We start from the raw sequence: 16,502 nt of genomic DNA, 5'->3' as shown, positions 1-16,502 counted from the left end.
GTGAAAAGTTATATTTGTATGTTAATATCACTTTTCACAGCAGACTTAGCAACTAGCTGGGAGGCTGTGAAAAGTGATATTAATACACAAGTATCACTTTTCACAGCAGCAGACTTACTAGCTAGCAAGTCTAAAAAGAACAACCAACCAAAAAAGCAAAAGAAACAACAAAAAGGGACAAGAACATGCAAAACACATTATTTGTTTCTATTCTGTGTAGGTCCAGTAAAGAACAGAGACAACTATACATTATTTTTATTATTGAGTCTGCACAAATAAAATCCAGATATAAATAAATTACACTGGACATGTATAGTGTATATTGATTTATTTTTCCTAAAGTTAATTAAATATTTTAGGAAAAATTGCCAAAGCCGCTGCCAGCAAGAGTTGGTGGCTGCACTCTGAGGCCACTAAAAATGTGTTGTGAGAACCCCAATGGGTCTCTATAATAAAGATGAGATGGTCAGAGAAAGTCACACTCTCTGCTGGCTGTGGCGACAGTCCCATCTATGCTGGAAAATCAGCTGTGTGTGGGGCCCCTTGTTTTAATGTTATTCCTCACCCCCCAAGAGGTTTAAAACCTGGGTCAGCCTGGCAGTCCAAATTAGGGTGACCAGATGTCCCGATATTGTCAAGACCATCCTGATATTAGTGGCTTTGTCTTATATATGCAACTATACCCAGGGCCATCCCTAGCTATTCTGGGGCCCTACGCAGCCCCCCTGCGAGGTGTGTGTGCGTGTGGGGGCCCAGGCCTCCGCGTGGGGGCGGCGGGGCTGGCTTGGGGGGCAGAAGGGAACCGCCCCGCAGCACTCACTGGCGGCATGGCAGGGGCCACGTCGCTGCACTTCCCGCCACCTGTGAGTGCAAGCCCAGCCTTGCTGCAGTCCTCAGGGGAGTGGAGGTGGGGCTGGGGTGGAGCAGGGGATGGGGCTGGGGCAGAGCAGGGGCAGGGGCCATGGGGAAGAAGCAGGGCAGGGGCTGGAGCAGCACACAGCTGTGCAGGGCACCAGGAACTGTGGTGCCCCAAATTTCCTGGTGCCCTACACAGCTGCGTACTTTGCGTATGGGTAGGGACGGCCCTGACTATAGCCCCGTCCCCCTCCACCTCCCCGCGCAAAACTCCCGATTTTCCACACTTACTATCCGGTCACCCTAGTCCAAGTGGGCCCCAGCCATGCTCTCAAGGCCAGGGCCGGCTCTTAGGTTTTTTGCCACCCCAAGCAAAAAATTTGCCGCCCCCAGCTCTGAGAGCACAACTGCACAAGCAAAAAGTAAAATAAAATAAAAAAAAGGATGGCTGGAATGCCGCCCCTGGAATTGTGCCACCCCACGCACATGCTTGCTTTGCTGGTAGGTAGAGCCGGTCCTAATCATGGCACGCCCAAGAAGCCTGCCAAAGGCTGCCTGGTGCACAGGGGTGCTTTGCTCCCATCTAGGCTGAGAGGCTGTGGGATGTTTCACTCACAGCAGGAGCCCAGCCTTGGTTTTGCAGTGCACCCAGGAGCAAAGCTGGGCAGGTGGCTGCGGCCCCCGCCCGCTGCATCCTGGAAGGCGCAGGGCGTGGGGTGACTGGGGAAGGAAGCTTGTGCAAGAGCAAGTCTGAGGCCCAAACCCCCACCCAGGAGCCCAGCCCAGCCTCCCGGAGAGGAACTTCCCACCACCGCAGCCAGACGGAGGAAGCCGGGGCTGAACGACACAGCGCCTCTCCCGCCCCGCAGCACAGCATGGGGCAGCCGCCGGCGCCAGGCAACTAGAGCAGCCGCGGAGCCGATCGAGGAGCGGGCCGCGCCCATGGCGCCCTGCAGGAGGAAGGACCCCCGGCGCCCCGGCCCCGCCGCGCCCCCGCTGCCCTGGGCGCTGCTGATCGCCCTGGCTGGGGCCGGGGCCGTCGTGTGCCAGCCGCGCTTCGCCCTGCCCGTGCGCATCGACAACATCGCGGCGAGCGGGGACAGCCTCCTGCTGGCGGGCGGCAGCTGCCTGTACAAGCTGCACCCGGCCCTGGGCCGGCCGCCCTCCGGGCAGCTGCAGCTGGCGCCCGCGGGGGCGCAGGACTGCGCGCGGCCGGCGGGCACCCACAGCAAGCTGCTGCTGCCGGACCCGGAGCGCGGCCGCCTGCTCACCGGCTGGACCCTGCACGGCGGCAGCTGCCAGGTGCGGCTGCTGGGTAACCTGACGGCGCTGTCCAACCAGAGCGAGGTGGTGAGCTGCCTGCCGCAGGGCTCCACCACCGGGGTGCTCTTCGCGCCGCAGCCCAACCAAGGCCGCTTGCTGGCGCTGGCCGCCACCTACTCGCTGCCCGACACCAACCTGACGTGCGCCCCCTCGGCCTCCGACGCCGACACGGTGCTCACCGTGCGCAGCCTGCCGGACCTGGGCCTGATCCGGGGGGAGTTTGGGACGCTGAAGCGCGCCGGCGCGAACCCGCTGCACTTCGTGGACGCCTTCCTGTGGGGCGCGCACCTCTTCTTCCCCTACTACCCCTTACCCCCGGCGGCGCATCCCAGCGTGGCCGTGCTGAAGTCCCAGAAGGACCCCCCCGTCCTCAGCCTCTTCGGCGAGCTGCGCCTGGACTGCGGCGCCCGCAGCACCCTCCTCTCCTCCAGCCTCCTGGAGCAGGCGGGCTGGTGGGCCGGGGTCTTCAGCGCCGGGCCGGGCGAGCGGCGCTGGGACTCCACCGCGCTCTGCATCTTCGCCATGCAGGACATGGAGCGGCTGGCCGGGCAGAGGAAGGAGCTAGGCGCCAGTTGCGGCTCGTTACTGAAAATCAATGAAAATCGCGACTGTGTGAGTCTCCCCTTCACTTCGGTGAAGCTTGTTGCCCTCGGAGAAATAGATCAGCTGGCCCCCGTCAAAATCCCCCCCCCCCCCCCGAGAGCCCTTGAGTTTCAGGGGAATTCTGATCCGGAGCCAGCACCCAGGGACCTGGCTCCCCACGAGGCTTAGAGAGAGCTTTATATTTTAAAAACCTTGTGTGAACTCGCTGATCCTTGAGGTAGATACTATCATTCCCCTCTGCAGATGTGGGAAGGCAGACATGTTCATGGTTACCTCTCAAATGAGGGGTAGAGCCAGGATTGCAATTTAGCAGACCTTGCTTCAAATCCCCCACACTCAGCCTCCTACCTCCTGTTGCCATCTAGACATGCTTTCTCCCCTCCACCCCGTAGTGCACCATGCACATCTCTGGGGCTGTATAAATAATAATAATGAATACTAAATATTAGGGCTTTCAATCACAGTTAACCCACACACTTAACAAAATTAATTGATTAATCATACTTATAACAACAGAATACTAATTGAAATGTATTCAATATTTTGGATGTTTTTCTACATTTTCAATATTGATTTCAATTACAACACAGAATACAAAGTGTACAGTGCTCACTTTGTATTATTATTTTTGATTACAAATATATGCACTGTAAAATGACAAAAGAAATAGTATTTTCCAGTTCATCTCGTACAAGTACTGAAGTGCAATCGCTTTATCTTGAAAGTGTAACTTACAAATGCAGATTTTTTTTTTTTTTGGTTACATGACTGCACTCAAAAACAAAATAGTGTAAAACTTTCGAGCCTACAGGTCCATTCAGTCCTACTTCTTGTTCTGCCAATCGCTAAGACAAAAAAGTTTGTTTACATTGAGGGGAGATACTGCTGCCTGCTTCTTATTTACAATGTCACCTGAAAGTGAGAACAGGCAAAACAAACAACAACAAAAAAGACAAGAACGTGATCTGTAAAGAGAGCCCTGGTCTCTGGCAGATCCTCCAACACCCAAGCATTCTGCAGTTTAACCCACTGCCCCTTCTAGATTGGGACAGCCTTGTCCAGTAATGGATGGAGTATTTTGGAAACTTCATGAGAAGAGGTTGCTTCCCTAACCACAGTTAGGGAAGCACTCTTGAGATCTTTCCAAATAAAAGCTGTAATATAAATGTAAAATATATTAAAACTAGCTAGTCACATCAAATAAGATTAAATATCTGTCCCTTTCCACATGGAATCATAAGATTAGGTGTGTGAAATCCTGGCTGTATTGAAATCAGTGGCAAAACTCCCATTGATTTCTATGGAGCCAGGATTTGACCCTCTGTTTTTAGGTGTCAGTAACTCACTTTGATTGCTGTGGTTACTGATGGTAAATTGAATGAAAGGAGGTAATAAAAAGTCTGTCCTTCCCAAACAATGGTTATTTAGAAATTGGATTTTGGATGCTGGTTCTTTCATTGTCAGTTCTTACATGATTTCTTTACTGGCAGTCTAAGGTGTTTTATCAGACTGTCATCCATGGCAAAAGTGAATAATAAACTTCCAATAGCAATCCACACAAAAAACCCAAAATAAATATTTTGCACAGCTCATATATCAGAAATTCTAGAGAATTGTTTTTTTGTGACTTTTAAGGAAATGGGTCTAAGGAGTGCAAATACAATCTATTTATATGGCTGTCATCACCATGGTATCTAAGTATCTAAATATGGAAGACCAACATTCATTATTTTAAGAATAGTTCTGTCTTAGACTACAAGCATAGTCCCATTATTACAGCAATAACTCCAATCTTTCAAAAGGCTTATCTTTACTGGAAAATTAGGTTGTGTTAGAATATGACCATGAGGAGTTGGGTTAATTAACATGATGCTAAACACAGCTTTGCTGTCAGTATAGACAGGGATCGCTATGTTTAACATGTCACTAACTGGACCTCTAGAGTTAATCATGACCAGCTGACACAATGTTAAACTTCATTGGTTCCTGCCTACATTGGCAGTAGAGTCATGTTTAACATTGTGTTAGATAATGACTTCTGAGTGTTGTGTTATACCATGAGCTAATTGTCTAATGAAGCCAATCCAAAGGAGGCATGATATTCCCTTCATTATAATTAGGGCTGTCAAGTGATAAAAAAAAATGATTAATTGTGTGATTAAAAACATTAATTGTGATTAATCGCACTGTTAAACAATAATAGAATACCATTTATTTAAATATTTTTGGATGTTTTCTATGTTTTCAAATATATTGATTTAAATTACAACACAGAACACAGTGTACAGTGCTCACTTTATATTTATTTTTGATTACAAGTATTTGCACTGTAAAAAACCAACAAAAATAGTATTTTTCAATTCACCTAACACAAGTACTGTAGTGCAATCTCTTTATCATGAAAGTTGAACTTACAAGTGTAGAATTATGTAGAAAAAATCTGCATTCAAAAATAAAACAATGTAAAATTTTAGAGCCTGCAAGTCCACTCAGTCCTACTTCTTGTTAAGCCAATCACTCAGACAAACAAGTTTGTTTACATTTGCAGGAGATAATACTGCCCGGTCCTTGTTTACAATGTCACCTGACAGTGAGAACAGGCATTCTCATGGCACTGTTGTAGCCAGAATCGCAAGATATTTACGTGCCAGATGTGCTAAAGATTCATATGTCCTTTCATGCTTCAACTACCATTTCAGGGGACATGTGTCCATGCTGATGATGGGTTCTGCTCAATAAGAATCCAAAGCAGTACTGATCGACACATGTTCATCTTCATTATCTGAGTCAGATGCCACCAGCACAAGGTTGATTTTCTTTTTTGGTGGTTTGGGTTCTGTAGTTTCTGCATTGGAGTGTTGCTCTTTTAAGACATCTGAAAGCATGCTCTACACCTCATCCCTCTCAGATTTTGGAAGGCACTTCAGATTCTTAAACCTTGGGTTGAGTGCTGTAGCTAGCTTTAGAAATCTTACGTTGGTACCTTCTTTGTGTTTTGTGAAATCTGCAGTGAAAGTATTCTTAAAATGAACAACGTGTGCTGGGTCATTATCCAAGGCTGCTATAAAATGACATATATGGCAGAATGTGGGTAAAACAGAGCAGGGGACATACAATTCTCGCCCAAGGAGTTCAGTCACAAATTTAATTAAAGCATTATTTTTTTAACGAGCGTCATCAGCACGTCCTCTGGAAACATGGCCTCTGGAATGATGGCTGAAGCATGAAGGGCCACACGAATGTTTAGCATATCTGGCAAGTAAATACCTTGCAATGCTGACTACAAAAGTGCCATGCAAATGCCTGTTCTTACCTTCTGGTGACATTGTTAATAAGAAGAGGGCAACATTATCTCCTGTAAATGTAAACAAACTTGTTTGTCTTAGCGATTGACTGAACAAAAAGTAGGACTGAGTGGACTTGTAGGCTCTGAAGTTTTACATTGTTTTGTTTTTGAGTGCAGTTACGTAACAAAAAAAAATCTACATTTGTAAATTGCACTTTCATGACAAAGAGTTTGCACTACAGTACTTGTATGAGGTGAACTGAAAAATACTATTTCTTGGTTTATCATTTTTACAGTGCAAATATTTGTAATAAAAAATAATATAAAGTGAGCACTGTACACTTTGGACTCTATGTTGTAATTGAAATCAATATATTTAAAATGTAGGAAAATATCCAAAAATATTTAATAAAATTCAATTGGTATTCTATTGTTTAACAGTGCAGTTAAAACTGCAATTAATCGCGATTAATTTTTTAAATTGTGATTAATTTTTTTTTACTTAATCGTGTGAATTAACTGCGATTAATCAACAGCCCTAATGATAATTCATTGTTCATTATACATATTTGCAGGAAAGACACAGAAACAAATGCAATTCCATTTTAAAAAGTCATTTTACAAGCACAAAAGGATAGGATAGGTAAACACAACACGTGTGCTCACTTCATGCATGCATGCTTCATCTTCCAGATATTTCTACTTGCATTCTTCTGTCCTCTTCCCTCAAAAAAGTGCAAGGTGATTCACTTGCATAATGTGATGCCCTTTCGAATCAAAAGTGTGCATGGGTTCAAAATCTTCAGAAAAATAATGCACAACTTGTCATTCAATATGCAAAACTTAAAAAAAAAAAAAACCTGTAGAAATCGATAGGGCTTTTGGGCACAAAGGAGCACCATGTATCCCAGAACATCAACTGTTCATCATAAAAAATGTGTACCCATGCAGCAGGTAGCTGGCGATGTGTATGCTTTACATCCCAGCTCTTTTAAAGATAGGGTTGTTATCTGGCTACAGTCATGGCAACATGAATATGTCGTATTATTACCACTGCCTTGAATCGGAGCTCTGAGCAACTCTTGTGGCTGGTGGACTCCTCTGAACATAACCCTGCCTTTTGCCAGCATCCCTTAAAAAAACCATGTTCTTGACCATGTTCTAAATCAGTGATGTGTGGTATGGTCCAGGCTAGTGTACATAGACCCATCACGTTGGCTCTCTGCAAGGTTCAGGATGCTACATTTTGATCTTGGGAATGCAGCCCTCAGTAAGAGCATACGGTGACATGCCACAACTTTGTGACAGCACTGTTTTTTTGACTGATTTGTATGGGAATCTCCTATTTGTCCACATTCACACACTGCTGCTTGCACTTCATGAATGTTGCCTCTGCATTGTGGTTCTGAGTGACATGCAAAGGGTCTGTATTGCTAAGGGTATATGCATACTGGATCATCTGTATTCCTGCATTTCATGGGACAATGGTTTGGAGATTCCACTATAAACTTGATCCTGAAAGGTATTGAGCACTCTGGCCCTGATTTAGCAAAACACTTAAGCATGTGCTTAACTTTAAGCACACCAATAATCCTGTTGACTTGAAAGGAACTACTCATGTTTAAAATTAAGCATAAATTTTAATACTTTACTGCATTGAAACTGGTTGGGTGGGTGTGATTTGACACAATATTGCTACTGTGGTCAAACAGAACTTATGCTTTTGTTTTAGCAATGGATTTAAGTGGAGCATTCCAAACAAGTATGTTTAAAATCTGTCTCCACCAACTTTATTTCAAAATATATAACTCCAGTGCTCACTAGGCCATGTGTTGCATTTTTGCTTATGAGACTGGACCAATTATGCTATGATTTCATACAGTGGGGTTTGCACATGGCATTTTGTCCTAGGTTGCTACATTTTTAGCAATATACAATATATACACAATTTATAGCTATGCCAACAGGAGAGTGGGTTTGTGGGGGGGAGGGTGGGGAGAAAACCTGGATTTGTGCTGGAAATTGGCCCAACTTGATTATCATACACATTGTAAGGAGAGTGATCACTTTAGATAAGCTATTACCAGCAGGAGAGTGGGGTGGGGGGAGAGAAAACCTTTTGTAGTGGTAAACACCCATTTTTTCATGGTTTGTGTGTATAAAAAGATCTTCTGCAGTTTCCACGGTATGCATCCGATGAAGTGAGCTGTAGCTCACGGAAGCTCATGCTCAAATACATTGGTTAGTCTCTAAGGTGCCGCAAGTCCTCCTGTTCTTTTTGCGAATACAGACTAACACGGCTGCTCCTCTGAGACCTAGCTATATGATGTGGCACTCCCAGCAACTCATGACCCAAAATTAGCATTGAGGTGAGCGAGGGGACAATGCCATACCTCAAACAAAATTGTATAGTTTTGTAATTTTTTTGTTCTCCTTGCTTTTTTCTGATCCAAATTTCTCTTGCCTTAATTTTGGGTATATCAAATTATAAATACAGCTGAAATATATGTCGTAATGGACACTGCAATAGACATTACGTGCAGATGAGCACATTTTTTGCTCAAATTAATGACTGCTTTTCCCAATGAGAAATCACCAAATTCAATCTGACTTTGTTTTCAGAAATTTGGCTGTGTACCAGTGACCATTTTTTGGATGCCTGCAATTCTGAAATGGAAGCTCCATGGCTAAAATACATGAGGAATACCTGTTCCAATGACCTTTGAAGTCAATGGGAGTCTTTCCTTTCAATGGGCTTTGGGCCTGCCCTGTGGGAACTACTGGAATATCACACCCTGCCGAGAGATTAGGATTTTGTGCATCATACATTAGCATACATGACTCTGTAAATAGAGAGAGTGGTTTAGAATGTTATCTCCTCACATTTAAGAACCTGTAACTGAGGTCAGCAGTTGCAAAACAAAAAGACTCAGGAGCGTTATAGGGAAAATTCTAAAATTCTGAGTTCAGCATGTGTCCACATGGTGAAGAGGAGCCTTTGCTACATTAAGATGCTTCTGTTATGAAATATTAAGATCTAAATGGCTACTGAAAGAAAAGAGCTTTTTGCTGGTCTGCTCTCTGTTATGTCATATCACTAAAGAGTTGTAACAATATGATGTTGGTACTTTTGCCCATATGTTCATAAGAAATTAGTAGGTAGATTGTGTAGTGTGTGGTCCTTTATTCATCAAGCATGATTAAAAACCTTGGGCCAGATTCTTAGCTGGTGTAAATTGGCACAGCTCTGTTGAAGTCAAAGTATGGAAGTCAATAGAGCTGGACCCAATTACCCCAGCAGAGAATTTGGTCCATTAATTTACAGACATGAAGTATTTAAATTTTGTTATAACTGGCCCTCAAGGAGTCAAACTCTTTTAAGAAAAGATTTAAGGCTTTCAAAATACTGTTTAGTGTAATTAATTTTGCAGTAGTCTAGTCATCCAAAGTACATTGCTAGACCATTAGTGTTACGTTTGCTGTGACAAGAGTATAGGCTTCCATAGCCAGTATATGTCACTTGAGATTGTCATAGGTAATTACTGATTAAATCTTTGTGTCCAACAGGAATGAGTTCTAAAAATGTCTTTGTTCAGTATGGGGAATTAAGCCACAGGAATCTTGTAAATTCTCCAATAATCAGTTCCCAGCTAAGAGTTGCCTTGAGTCATCTGGCTTGACCAAGTATTTTTGCTTGAAACTTTTGAGAGATGGGTAGGGAGCTGTTGAAGAAGAGATTAGCTTCCTTGGAATCATGTGTAGATCAGAGGATGGTTAAGTTAGCAGGGGAGAACACAGTTCCAAAATCTATACTCAATAAAAAAACAAAGTTAGGCCATTGCACAAATATTTGCTACACATTTCTCATGTGCTCTGTGTCCTGATCAGATTGCTGCATTTCACGTTATTTTGAGGGAATCTGCATGGTAGCAATGCTTTAGAGAGATTTTAGAGTCTCAGCTATGAATATTCTAGATGAATTATCAGAATCAATTTAGCTTAGGCAAGAAACTCTATTCTGAGATTTATCTGTGACTGTCCTAGGTGGAAAGCGGTTGCTAACTAATTATTGCAAGGGAATGAATATACTAAAGGAGAGAGTCTACTTACTACCTGCTTGATATATTGCAAAAATAAAATAGGGCCTATTTTTCTACACATGGCAGGGCCAGAAAGGAATGAAGAGTTATGGGCCAGATCCTCAGTTGGTGTAAATAGGTACAGTTCCAGTGAAGTTAGTAGAGCTGTGTCCATTTACACCAGCTAAGGATCTGGCTTTGTATCTTTACTTAGTGAGCAGCTGCAGTAAGTTCGGAGCTGTACAAACAGGAAAACACAGTCCTTTCCCCAAGGAGCTTGCACTCTAAAACATTTAAATAAAATCAAGACAGAACATAGAAGCATGAATTTAGCAGTCACAGCTGTGCTCAAGGTGGAAGAAATCTAGATGTAAATTATAGAACATGTATAAGTAATTTCATGCAAAGGGTCATAAACAGGATACATTACAAGATGAGGTGGTTGTAACACAGTCTAAATTAATCCAGGAGACATCTGGGTTTATTTGTGAAATTGAAGGAGATTGAGGAGTGTAGAATAAAGCAGAAGAGTGGGATTTGAGAACTGGAAAGAGCAACCATGTTGGACAGGATGGTCTTTTCTTGGTACATTTCTTGTGTTCTTATGGATCTTAGAAGTTGTGACCGGGGCCCCGGGGGGGCCACACTGAGATTGCTCAATTAGGGCAAACTGCAAAGAATGGGGCAGACAATCCCCAAAACTGATGGTTATTCTAATACTTAGATTCACCGATCCAGCAACAGAAAAGCTTCTACAATACCTTACTGGTTACCCAGAAGCCAGAAATACAGTTCCCTTAAAGCAACCCAGCCTTGAGCTCCCCCCCAGACAGCCAAGTCAAATATGATGAGGATTACTGAAAACCTTGTTTGTCATATATAAAAAGTGCTATCAGGTCAATGAATATTTCAGATCTTACCCAAATACACACTTACAGCCAATTCTTATTAACTCAGCTAAAATTTATTAAAAAAGGAATGAGAGTGAGTACGGGTTAAAAGATCATTATACATACAGATATGAGTAAAGTTCTACGGTCAGTTCATAATAGAGATGGTGAGCTTCAGAGTTGTAAAAAGTTATTTCAGAATTAGTTCTATAAGTTATAGTCCAATGTCAGGGTGACCCAGTTTGGAGCTGGGGACCTCAGTCTTGCAATTCAAACTTCCCCTGATGAAGTTTAAGCAGATGTGAGATGATAGGATCAGGGCCCTAGAGTTCTTTTTATAGTTATCTAGCAGCCTCTTGACAGCGTGCAGTCCTTGGGTGAACAATAGTGGCTTTGAAGGTACATCCTATGTCCTAAGAACCACCGGTGATTAGCTGCATGGATTAATAAAAGGCAATTGCCCAGCTCCCACCATTTACAGGTAGATTCCACAAACTTCAAAGCGAAATAAAGTCAATGATATTACAACATTCACAGTTTACCTAAATATTAACATCTCCTTTTGATCTCTGAATTAACAGAATACAGCGATAGACAGGAACCATTTGGTTACACTGTCAACCTCAAACACAATCATTGTCTCCTAATATGTTGAATCTGGATCAGTTAGCCTACTAGTTGTGTAACCCTTTCTGGCCCTATGTCACAGAAGTGTTCTGGAATACAGAAACATGGAAGGGAGGAGAAGTATGACTAATGAAGCATAGAGGAAGCTCCAACTGTAAATACATTTTTAGGGCTGAATCAAGATTGGTTTTCTTAAGAAAGGAAAAGCCTGGGAAGACCCTGCACTGCCATAACCCATTTAGTCCCAGTGGAATAAGTGAAAGGGTTGGTTAAAAAACTAAATGCGTGTGAAAAAAGGATGAGAAGGATGAAAGGAACAGCAGCTGCTCCCCAAAGGGAGGGGACAAGATAGGAAATAGGTTGTAAAAGAGTTAAGGCAATTTTTTTGTTTTGATGGCCCACCAAACCAGTTCCCCCTTTCACCAGCCATCTAAGCTTAACATTATAGTGCCCCTCCATCTAGCGAGGAGAATTGGGGTGATGTTTTCTCAAACTTGTTAGGGTTGCTTCTTCAGTCAGAAAGAGAGGATGCTAAAGAATGGCACTGCTCATCTACTAGTATATAAGTTAAAATAAAACTCAGTCACCATACTGTTTCAATGTCTAGGTGGTTCCTCCTTCCTTCCAGGGTCTAACTGTGCAGCTTCTGCAAGACACCTTGAGTAGCTTGTCTTCCTTTCACTCCTGCCAGGAGTGAAAGTAAAATTAAGCTCTTACTGATACAGGGCCAGCTCTGCCCCCCGTTCCCCCGCCCCTGGAAGGGGCGGGGCTCGGGGTCAGCGTCCCCCAGCCAGCCCATCTGCGCTGCCTGGCCCATGCCGCCTGGGGCTCCAATGGCGATTTAAAGGGCTTGGGGAAGCTACTTCTTTTGCCCGCTCCCCCACCCCCATCAGCAGCAGCGTGTTAACGTCACTGCCCGTTTTGCACCCCCTCATCGGCGGCCCTGCCACCAGGGACCCAGCAAGGCCACCAATGGGGGGGCGCAAAAGGGGCAGCAACGTTAACGCGCCGCCATGAGAGTGCTTTAAGCAGGGTCCTGCATCACAATCCCTCTGTGTTTTGCAACCCCTTGAAAAAAGATATATATTTTTTAAATAATCAAAGTTAATCAAGTTTTTTTTTTCAAATACGCTTTCTACAAACTAATTGAAAGTAACTAATTTAAGTTATAGGAAAATATTTTAATTGAGAGTGGATTTACATTGCAGAAACATATTCTCTTTCCGTTGAATGATGGCCTTGTCACTGGATTTGGCGTGCTCTGTCACAGCTTCACTCTGTGGGAACGTGGGAAGTCGTGTCATTTTTCTAAAATCCCCAGTTGTAACATGGGGAGGATAATGCTTCCTGTCTCCCATCCTGTGTCTATGACCAGATCTTCCAAGGGAGCTAGTTAGGTTCCTGACTTTGATGAAGCTCCTTACAGGTGTAGGGATCTGCCTGTGAGGAACAATGTCCAGGTTTGCGGTTTTAGATTGTAAGCCGTTTCGGACAGGACATGTCTCTGACTATGTGTTTCTAAAGCATGTAGCACAATGGAGCCCTCATCTTGGTTGGGGTCTTTGGAGGGTCCTATATAATACGATTAATAATAAATTGTCCATTTTTTTGCATGATATAAAAATAATTTTCTAAAGTGATATTGCCCTACGTTTTCTTATGCTGCAGTTGCCCAGGTATTTCCATAAATTAATATAGTTTTACAACTCAGCTTCAACAAAGAATTGTGGGTGATGCTTGGAATTGAAATTCCCACAGATACATTTTGTTTAGACATAGTGGGTCAAACACTTTTTTGTCTCTGTAGTGTAAATCTTACACCAGTATTTTGGCCCAGCCTGTTAATAAATTAATTTGTTATTAAAATATGTCTATAATAATATTATATCATAGTTACATCTTCACAGAGTTTTTTAATTTTTCTTATAGCATTTAGTTATTATATTTTTATCATGAAGACTGTTACTTGATCTAAATTAAATACGGAAACTTTAATTTTATGTGTAACAGAGTTATGATGGAGGGGAAAGCAAGGGAATAAACTGTATTTAATGCCTACAATGTCACAAATTGTATGGCACTTTCTAGTTCTTATGGTCTAGCAATATGTTCTATAAGATTCAGCTTCCTTTACTGCAAAGCAGGAAACCAAAAAAGGAAGGGTGAAGCACTTCATTTTCTGGCAAGAGAAAAAACAACACCACCTATTTGTTTGAATCTATACCTGCTGTATCCTGGGTAACTGCATTAAACTCTTATTAAACTCTTATTAAAAGAGGCTTCTGAAAATATTTCAGGTCTGAAGCAGGGTTCCATGGACCCAGATGAAGGTACACTGAGGATTACATGGAGTGGGAGCCAGTAATTTATAGTAGATCTGGACATTATAGACTTTATAACAGCAGAGCGGCTTTGCAATATGGTACAGTGGGGGTGTACATGTAGACAATTGGCCAGAGAAGTAGTACCAATAACAGGCTTCGTATCTGGATAGATATCCACAGTGAATCAAGGAACAAATGGCTGTATCTGCTTTGAGTCTTTCTTTCCCTCCCCATTTATGTTAGTAATTATTTAGTACTTATATTTGCATAGCTAAACAGACCAGATTGACAAAAGGACTGTCACATCTCTCTGTACATTTCCAAGAGTATATTGTGTTGAGTATAACCCTGTTGAAAATAGAAATACCTCCAAAAATTGTGGTCCATAAGGGGAGGGCACTGAGCGGCTTCCCAGGAATTCTTCTTCTTTTTTTTTTAGTTGTATTTTACAGTATTGTTGAATAATTTTGTCACATGTTCTGCTCTTGTCTGATTTTCAGCAAAAACTGTTATCACCAGTCAAAAAGTCACCCACCTTGATTCACTCTGATTTATCAGCTGTTTATGCTACTGTAGTTTTGAACAAGACAGTTTTGTTTTTGGGAACAAGAGATGGACAGTTACTGAAGGTTAGTGGAATGTGGGATATTTTTCCTAATCAATGTGTTTTAATGAGTAAATGTTTCCTGTGTTCCATTGTATACATTATATTGTAAACTAACATCATCACCTGGATATCTCTATATTCTGTTTTGTTTGCATTTTAAAGAACTGCAGTATTGTTACTTTCACTTTTTAAACATTCAAATGTGCAATTATTGGTTTACAGTCTCTTGGTGACAGAGGAACACAGAGAACAAAATAACATCCAGATGAGATTAAATGTCCTGCTTAAAATCCACAAATATAGTTCACTAATTAAATAACATCTATAGTCGTTAATTTATTGTTTGTACCACATTTAGTTAGTCTGTGTTTACTAGTGGAGACCAACTATTATTACATTTCTCTAGCTGTTTTTAAAAAACAACTTTTCTGTGTCTTGTGGTTATCTGTCCATTAGGAACCAAGACCAGACTCATTTTACTAAGGCTGCTGAGTAGTTGACCTTTGCCCGTTTTGAATCAAAAACTTAGAAATGAAAGGCTTCCTATCTCACTGTCAAACCTGGAAGGCAACTCTCTTTTATTTGAGATTTTTTTTTTCCAGCGTTCTGTAACAGTGCATTTCCTGTCTACACTGCAAAGGATGACTCTTTCTGTTTTTAGTAAGCAGACAGCTGGAGTAGAGTAGAATACACCATGAAAAACTTTCTCCTGTTTGTTTCCAGGGAGCTGGAAACCAATTTTTGATAATTAAATAAAACTGAATGCTTTCATGTTTCTATAGTTCAGTGGAGACCATGAACACGTCTCCATTGCTTAGTCTTGTTTGTGGAAATAAGAAATAAACTCAGGGCAAATTTTGTACTGATGTTAGTTTGCTGATTAGTATAAACATTAAAATATCTTTGGATCCCCTACTCTTTTTACTTTTGGGAGAGGAGAGGCGTAGAAACCTGTGGATTTGGGTTGGGTGAGATATGGAAGAGGAATAGCAACTCACAAGCATCCTCTCATCAACCCCAAAAGCTCCAGGGCAAAGCAACTCCTGTGACTGGAGACGGAGTCAGCAATAACTTTTGTAGGTTCCTTTTCATGCTGTGGAAACTCCCCCTTGATGGGTGGTCCTGGGAAGCAGAGGTACAAGGAGCCAAGTCCCTTACAGCATTACTCACACAAGAGCTGTACTGTCAAGGGGCTGCAGGGAGTATTGGGATTTGGGTGGCAGTGTAGAAGCATGGAGCCTCTACCCAGATAGTCTTTGCCTGTGGGAGTACCCATGGATTTAGGGGGCTGAACCTCTGCCATGAAGCAGGGTAGGGGCCACTCTCCATCTTCTGAGAGAAGAAAAAGGCATAAGATCTGTCTACGTTAGTTGTCCCCAAACTGTGGGGCGCACCCCACTACAGCGGTGTGGCGGAACATTCGGGGGGGGGCGCGGCAGGACCACCCAGCCACGCTCTGCCCCCAGCTCTGCTCTGGCCCCACTCCCAGCTGCAGTCCCGGATGCTGGCTGAGACTCTCCCCCTGGTTTTGCCCTCAGCCTCAGTCCCTGGCCTGGCCACAACTCCGCATGCAGCCCGTGCTGCCAGCCCCAACTGCTGCCTGGCCACGGCTCTGCTCCCGGCCCTGGCTCCCAGCCCAGCTGCAACTCTGGCCCCAGCCTTGGCTCCTTTATCCCTATCTGCGCCCTCCTTCCCCCGGGAGCCACGACTCAGCCCCAGTTTCCCGACCATGTCTCCTGAGCATGGGCAGGGGTAAGGAGTGGCCCAATGTGAAAAGTTTGGGAACCACTGGTCTACATCTTAGACCTTAGATCGTATTGTGGACCCCTTCACCCTCCACTCTACCGATAGAAATTGTTACACACTTCATATAGTATGGGTATATCTTTTCCTCCTCGTTTGATGTTG

General features: G+C 43.3%; 1 protein-coding gene across 1 annotated transcript in view; it reads left to right on the top strand.

Annotated features, from left to right (window-relative positions):
* The first annotated feature begins 1,797 nt into the window (after positions 1 to 1,797).
* PLXNC1 (plexin C1) overlaps positions 1,798 to 16,502 on the top strand; it is a 97,189-nt gene continuing 82,484 nt past the window's right edge. Inside the window, exons 1-2 of the mRNA XM_077832247.1 lie at positions 1,798 to 2,790; positions 14,488 to 14,616. Coding sequence (XP_077688373.1) covers positions 1,798 to 2,790; positions 14,488 to 14,616 — 1,122 coding nt within the window. The remainder of the gene's footprint in view (positions 2,791 to 14,487; positions 14,617 to 16,502) is intronic.

Source organism: Eretmochelys imbricata, chromosome 1 (genome assembly GCF_965152235.1).
Source record: "Eretmochelys imbricata isolate rEreImb1 chromosome 1, rEreImb1.hap1, whole genome shotgun sequence".
NCBI classification, from domain to species: Eukaryota; Metazoa; Chordata; order Testudines; family Cheloniidae; genus Eretmochelys; species Eretmochelys imbricata.
This window is presented reverse-complemented; position numbering and strand designations above follow the sequence as displayed.